Here is an 8432-nt window from a genome sequence, read left to right on the forward strand (position 1 = left end):
TATCATTCTCCCAGATATTAAAATCAATAATATATTTTATACTCTTACATAGCTGCACAACTTATTTTTTTATATCAAAATCCCAATAAACTGTACTGTTAATGAATAATTATGAATAATGCAATTCATTTTGGCAGAGACTCCGATGAGTCTTCTAATAAAAGTTTTAAATTTGAACGGTTTAAATTAAAATGAGCACCACAATGAACAACAAAGATAGACCTGATCACCCATGGTTAATTTCTATAAAAGGCAGAAAGCATGCATTTTGCTTCCATATTGATCTCTTGGGTTGGATAGATTATTGAAAGATATCTTGTATCCCATCACTCATCAATCAGAGAAGGAATGGGTCTGACAGGCAAACTTGAGATTGAGAAAGAGATCCAGACACAAGCTTCAAAGTTCTTCCACCTCTTCACAAAGCAACTTCACCATGTCCCTAACATCACAGATCATATCCATGAAGGTGAGCTTCATGAAGGAGAAGACTGGCACAACGTTGGATCTGTTAAGAAATGGTCTTACACTATTGGTAAGCCTTCCATTCAATTCCAAGTGCTTCATATATCATAATTATAATCGTATTCTCCTACTTTCATATATGTGTCTTTACCTACGAGAACGATTTGATTTCATTGAAGCTTATTGGATGATAAATATGGTGATATGGAATTACACACACACGCAGCTTTTTGATGGTCTCAGTGCTATTATTATTTATTTAAAATTCCAATAATATATATAGATTTATCTCCTTTGAATTTTGTTTACATAAGCTTATTGGAGGATCTACGTAGTACACTCTGGATTTTTAGGAGATTTGTGTAGCTTTTGCAAATAAAAAGGAGATATATGTAATTTTAGTAAAACTCAGGAAAAATCTACATATTTAACTTTCCTTTTTTAAAAGAGAGAGATTATATGTAGAGGCGTTTGGGGGGGTGGGGGAAGACACATCGGTACAATACTCTATATGCACTCTTCAAAAATGTTATACTCGGTACAATAATTAAAAAACTTCCTCAACAATATGATCCATCGGGTTCTTGCATGATTAACTAGGTTTTTTTTAACAAACTTTGCCAACCTTTGATCAGGTTAATTTCTAATATATAATCCTAGTTTAGGTTAAGAATTCCCTGTACAATACCTAGCTAGTTTATTGATTTTTATATTGACCTGTGTTATGAGTCCTACATCAGGAAACTTTATAAATAAAATGAGGTTTATAAATATAAAAAGCATTCCCTCTTAACAGGCCAATCTTTTAAAATATATTCTTCTTTTGAACTTATGCTCGTAACAACTTGTTAGTCCATTCTTCGAGGGCTTTGATGACACTGATATGTATTGTGTGAACTTGTTGTTGGCAAAGATGGGAAGGTAGTAAAATGCAGGGAGAGAATTGAAGTGTACGATGAAGTAAACAACATGATAACATTCAACCTGTTTGAAGGAGACGTGATGGAGCAATACAAGAGCTTCAAGCTGACTCTCAAAGTGTCTGATAAAGTTGGAGGAGCTGGTGGTGGTGCCATTGCCAAGTGGACTGTTGATTATGAGAAGCTCAATGAGGGAATCCCAGATCCTGGAGGCTACTTGGACTATGTCACTAACGTCACCAAAGATGCCGATGCTCATCTTCTCACTGCATAGTCAATTATTCATAAATAAATAATATTATTAAGTGCATGTGCATGGGCACTACTGAATAACTAGTTTAATTTGTGTGTTGTTTAATGATTAATCGATATGCATTATCTCGTGTGTATCAGAAGTACTATGAGTGCTTGTATGATGTATTTGATGGCTCGTCTGGTCGAATATATGTTCTATATGTTGTTGAATGTGAAATTGTTGAGACTGAAACAAAAATTCAAGTGAATAATTGTTGTTGATGTGTTATTTTGACTTATTTAATATTATACCATTGTTCTTATTGAATTTAATTAAAAGCTTATTTGTATTAATAATTGCAGGACTAAAGTTTGCAAAATGAAAGTTAGGTAAAAGTCAATTGCTATAATGTGATTTATATTTGGATACTATTTTGTAAAAAAAAAAAATAATTTAACAAATTGAAGTTTTTTTAGATGATATAATTAAAAACAAGGTTTAGATATACAATGATTGAAAAGGATATGATATTTATGTTATAAACACACATTATAAGAGAAGCTGTTTTAATGCTCATTGGCTTGATAAACACCCTGCACTCTTTAGGCTGATGAGATATAGACCGTCTAGGATTTAAGGTTTTATTTTTTATTTTTATTTATTATTTTAATAAAAATAAAATAAATCTTTAAACCTGGATTAGCTATATTAAAATTTGGATGGTCTATATCTCATCAGCCCTAAAAAGTGGTTCTCATTAAAAGTATGAAATTTGATAAATTTAAGAAAAATATTAAATTATAATTATAAAATTAAAAAAGAGTTAATATATTATTGTAAAAAGTATTTGTAATTATTAAGTAAACTTAATTATAACTATTTAAAGAATGTGTGTGTGTGTATAAATCACAAGTAATGATTATGATGATGATGATGTCAAATTCCAAAAGTAAAGAGAAGGATAGATGGGTTATTAAATAATTTTTAAAATACATTAATGCTGCAAACAATTAGATTCCACTGTAACTATTGTAAATTAAAGCTTCAAAATTTAGCTCTCTTTTTTTTTACCTAAAATATTTTTACAATCGACAACTGTGACATTAATCTTTCAAAGAATTTGAGTGTCATTCAAAATGTTGCCTCCTTTTAAGTGATGTTTTTTTTACACACATTCAAGAATTGAATATTGAAATTAAAAATTTAGCTTTAGACCTAGCTATAGTTAAGAAAGGAAAACCCATTTACCAATTACTCTTACCCAAAAAATTTTTAGGCCTACAAACTACTATTTGAACTAACTAAATAAGAATTCAAACACGCACTAACTGGACCGATGATTCAATCAGTGATTTTTAAGTTGTGCAACTGTTTGTGAAATCAACATTTGGTCTTACGATGGGTCAGATCAAGTTGTTATGCAGGCCGAATGTAAATTCAGTTATTCTAAAAGATTTGGATCAACTTGTAGAATATAATATGGACTCATCTAAACTGAAGTCACTTGTATTTGCCCAAATATACGTGGCCTCTCTAGGGGCCTTAGGTCTTTTAGATACCATAAATGTTTCTCTATTTTAGTTAGTGATATCTTCCCATCAAATAAAAAGGATATGAAATTATTAATTAAAATAAATAAATTAGCTTTTTTTTAGGGACAAATTTATTAAAAGCCATTAGTTCATTATAAACAAAGACCCATTCCTAAAGTAGAATGGGCCACAAAAAACAAACAACAACAAAGGAAATATAAAAACAAAAATAAAAGAAGGGCCTAAAGGCATATCAAAGTTGCTATCTAATCGAAGAAACTCATTGCCGCCATCTTGATGTCATGGAGGGCTAGAATCTAACAATACAACAACTGCATGAACAAGTAACTAGCTTTGTCTCTATATGATTTAGTGCCAAAATGGCACAGATCTAGATTAAAAAACCAAACATTCTTGATAAATAGCCACAAAGGCCAACAAGTAGCAGCAATATGCTAGAATTTCATAAGAACCAACATCTTCAATATCAGGAGAGCAATAAGTAAGCTGTTCTGGGCAACCAACAAACGCCACCAAAAGCTGCGAAAACAAAGTAAACAAACAAGAGAAACAGAGTAGCCTATAGGAAAGAAAAAGCAGCATCCATAGCACACTGCCCATTTCAAGTGCTTCCTCTATTTTATTGTTTTTAAATAAAAAATATAATTTCAAGCGAACATTTTCCATCGCACATAGGCATTTATTTATTTATTTTTTTATCAAAAGGTATTTAGTTTTTCTAAGATTATTAACACAATTCAACCTTTTTTTTGGACAAGGAAACACATAATTGGACATACATGCTAGATATTCACTCATATAATAAGAAAAATGAACCATATTAAATCTTTCTATTTACAAGGATCATTCTACGTACAGTCAGGACAAATAAATTATAAAATTAACAATGAAAATAATAAACATGGATATGGTAATTTAAATGTTTAAAGATTATTTTGGTTAATAAAGAACTCATAATTTTTATTCCCTTTGTTTCTCTATATAAAGTATTTTTTAAAAATTTATTTCGTCCCTAAACATAAGGGATGTCATGGTGATATTTTTGTGTGATTAGGCAATTTTGACATTGTCTTAAAAAATGGAGAAGATATTATTTGTACATTTTATTCACTATCATCATAATATTAATTATGATATTATTAGGGGTAGAACTGAAAAATCATTATAATTTTATATAATTTTAATTAAATAAAAAATTTTCATTAATATATTAAATGCAATTAAAATTAAAAATATCTGATATATAAGAACCGGTTGATTAACTATCTTAATTATGATATTTTAAGGTGTGGGAGTCAAGCAGTGGGATCCGTTAATTGTTCTTGACTTCCTGTTAGCCCAATCTACCTGGCCGTTGGCAGAAGATGCATTAAAATTATGTGTGTTACGTTTGATACCGAATTATTGTTATTACTGCCGCCAAACTGTTGACCACGTGCTCACCAACATGTCTTCCTCCTTTTTTATTAGTTTCTATTCTTAAAAATATTACTCCCCATATCTCAATTTATATTATACTTTTAAATAAAAATATAAAATTTTAAAAATATTCTTGATTTAATATTTTGTTTATAAAAGAGTATTAAAGAAAGATAATATAATGTATTAAAAAAATTATCATTAATGAGATATTATTTTTATTAAAGTGTCCTATTAAAATTTCAAATCTTTTTTAAAAGTATTTTATAATTTGAGAGAGAGATAATATTATATTTTTTTTTAAAAATTACTTTTATTTAATTATAATTACAACGTTTTGTAATGAAAACGAATGTGGATGGAAGCCGATGTGATGTTCTTCTTTTTGCATACAATGAACGTGGAGGATTCTTGAACCCACAACATAATTCTCGATTCTCCATCACCAAACCTCAGGAAAGAAAAATTTCGCAGCCAGCTAGCAAACTTGTCCAATGGGAGCCACTGTATGTGGACGTTTTGATATATCATCGAAACCGAAGGCATTATATAATTCATTTGGGAATAATTAGCCCACTTAATCACTACCATATTGGATAAGTTATAAAGTATTTATATTATTATACGGATCGAGTTCGGCGGATTGAATTGCATCAAGCTAACTATGAGGTCAAAATTATAAAAATTACTCCTTTTATTAAAAAATATAAAATATTTTTAATCAAATTTTATCTTTCAATAAAATTGTTATCTACTTCCTAATTAACCTTATTTTTTCATACTTATCTCTATTAAACACTCTATAATTAATATAAAGTCATTACCAATAGGGACATTTTTTAAAAAAACTAATGATTATACCTCGAAAGACTAAAAATGTCTTATATTTTTGAATATTCTATTCCTCAAAAATACCTTATATTTTTGAATAGAAGGAGTACATTATTAACATTTTTTTCCATTTCATTTCTATATTTCTCACTGTTTAAACAACAATAACGCACAACAATCATTATCATTATGGGATAAAATATTGGCTTATAAAATTATGTGCGGTTTTTTTGTTTATATTAATATTTTGAAATATTTTAAAATTATATTACCAACATGATAAATTGAGAATATTGAAGCTTGCATTCATAAATGTATTCAGATATTTTAAAAATTAAAGTAATGACATATTGGAGTGAATGAATTTTATTTTTTGTATATATAATATCTGCACTATTTTTTATATAATTTTTCAATTTTGAACTACTTATTATATATATATATATATATTTTTTTTTTTCAATTTATAAAATTTTATATTTAAATATTTATAATATATTATATTTGTATAACAAAAATTGACAATAATCGAAAATTAATATCCTTTTTGTCACTATACATTTAAAAGAACATTTAATTATATATATAATCTAACTAATTTTTAGTTTAATAAATGGATTTTTTAAAAATATATTCAAATATAAATTTTATTATAATAATTGACTTTCATTAAACTAAATTTTTTGTTAAATGAACTTTTAACTAAGGAAAAAAAAAAACCAAGCATGCACTAAGCCTAACAATAATGTGTACATCAAATTTGTCTTTTGTACATCTCCCTTTAACCTAGTTTCCTGCATTTTCGTGTTCTTTTGTTTTTTTTTTTTTTCCTCTTGGCCAAACTAATCTGGTAAGTGTAGTCCGATTAATTAATTAAATGATTTGAAAAAACAACGCCGTTGGTCGGCATCACCTCCACATAACAACGGGACCCAAACAGAAATAATGCACAAAAATAATTTGATCCTGATAATGCATTGAGGGCCCCATGTACCTGATAGCATCCCTCTAATTTAGAGAAAACTATATGTGATTAATATAATTTTAGAGAAAATCATAACCCAAATACGCAAATAAGGATACATTTTTATTTGTAATATTGTCACTTGAATTTAAACCTACTAATTACTAAACCTAAACGCCAATATCGTTTTTATGAAATAATATCCTTATTTGCTTTATTGAGAAAATAACAAATAAGCCCCTTAAAATAGACAAATGACAAAATAATTAATATCACGAAACGAGTTAATTACTCTGAAATTTCTACGGACTTAGCTTGTCTATCATTTTTTTTTTAAATAGAAAGCATAGTTGTTAAAAACAAAATTAAAGTTACCAATATAGGAAAAGTTGTATAAATAAATAGAAGCTTTGATCCATTGTATTGTTAATACTTAAATTAAAGTTGTTAGTCAATAAACTGAAGTTGCTAAAATAGAAAATGTACTTGTCATTGCACTACTAAATTAAACAACTTTGTTTTTAATATTAACAACCTTACCTTTTTCTTTATTAACAACCTTAGTTTAAGTATTAACAACTATGCTTTTTATTATTTTGTTTAGGGATAGAAAGGTAATTTTCAAAAATTATGTCAAACAAGTCCCTAGGGACTTCAAAATAATTACTGCATTTTGTGATACTTATATGTCATTTCCTTATTTTGATAGAATTTATTTGTCATTTTCCTTTTTTATTTTTGTCCAAATAAATGTTTCTAATAGCATTAACAATTGTTTTTTTTTGTATGATTCCAAAATATAAAATCACATGTAGAGGACCCTTATAAGGCATGCAATTAATTTTTTTTAATTATTAAATTACTATTTTTGAGCTGTGAGTAAGAGTCTTGTTGAAACCGAATCCTTGTCCTCGTCAAGAAGACAAGAATGATAAGCATGGAATGACGATGTTCCCGCAAATCTTGATAATCTAGTTTAAATTTATACCATCCAAATTTAATTTTATTTTAATATTATATTTCTGATATTTTCTTATTTTAATATGTGCATGATATAAAATAAAGATAGTCTTCCAAGTTCTAATCGTCAATCTTTTTTCTTAAAAAAAGTTAACATTTAAAAGATTAAATATAAGTGATTGTTGATAAATTTGAAGAAATTCGGATCCGAGCGGAACATTATTGATTTCAAAGGGCTAGGATTAACTGGCTTAAGTGGGGTGATGCTAACTCTAAAATTTTTCATACTACTATTCAACGTCGTGCTTGTAACAAAATTGTTAGCCTAAAAACTGATCATGAGCATTGGACGAAGGATTCAAGTGAGATAGGGGAGTGCTTCTCATGCTTTTTTAGAGAGTTATTGTTCTCAACTATGTTGATCTTGTTGTTTCTGATCAAAAGATAATGAGAGGTTGCTTCTCTTCCTCTCACAGAGGAGGAAATTAGAGTGGCTGTCTTTGATCTAAGGAGACTCAAGGCTTCTGGGCCTGACGTTTTTCTTGGATTATGTTATCAACGTTCTTGGAGTATTGTGGATCCTTCTATCCGTCAAATGGTTAAAAAAATTTTCTGTGATGATTTGAGCTAACAGAATTTAAATCATACTGATATAATTTTGATACCCAAAATTGATGCTCTTGAGACTGTGGGGCATTTCTGCCCTAGTAGCTTATGTAACTTTCATTACAAAATGGTATTATGGGTAAAATTGTTTCTGAACAGCAGAGGGCTTTTATCCGTAGACGCCTTATTCAAGATAATATTTTTCTTGTTCATGAGGCTTTCCACTACTTAAAACAGGGGAGAAGATGTTTTTGATGCTGTTGTGAAAATTGATATGAATAAAGCCCATGATAGGGTAGAATGAGACTTTCTTGAAGCTTTGCTGCTCAAATTGAATTTTGCCGATAAGTGGGTTTCTAAGGTCATGAATTGCATATATTCTGTTTCTTTCATGGTGAAATTGGAGGGTAGAACTATTGATTTGTTTTTGCCACAGCGTGGGCTTAGGCAAGGGGATCCTATTTCCATTTTTATGTTCA

At 28.7% G+C, this 8432-nt stretch overlaps 1 protein-coding gene across 1 annotated transcript; it reads left to right on the forward strand.

Annotated features, from left to right (window-relative positions):
• The first annotated feature begins 265 nt into the window (after positions 1 to 265).
• Positions 266 to 1901, forward strand: LOC129297998 (MLP-like protein 43). The gene is made up of 2 exons (XM_054936375.1): positions 266 to 535; positions 1379 to 1901. The coding sequence occupies exons 1-2, from the start codon at positions 349 to 351 to the stop codon at positions 1657 to 1659; spliced, it is 468 nt and encodes a 155-aa protein (XP_054792350.1). The 5' UTR covers positions 266 to 348; the 3' UTR covers positions 1660 to 1901.
• The last annotated feature ends 6531 nt before the right edge of the window (positions 1902 to 8432 follow it).

The sequence above is a fragment of the Prosopis cineraria genome, unplaced genomic scaffold (genome assembly GCF_029017545.1).
Source record: "Prosopis cineraria cultivar Desert tree isolate PC_DT_omini unplaced genomic scaffold, ASM2901754v1 PC678, whole genome shotgun sequence".
Classification (NCBI taxonomy): Eukaryota; Viridiplantae; Streptophyta; class Magnoliopsida; order Fabales; family Fabaceae; genus Prosopis; species Prosopis cineraria.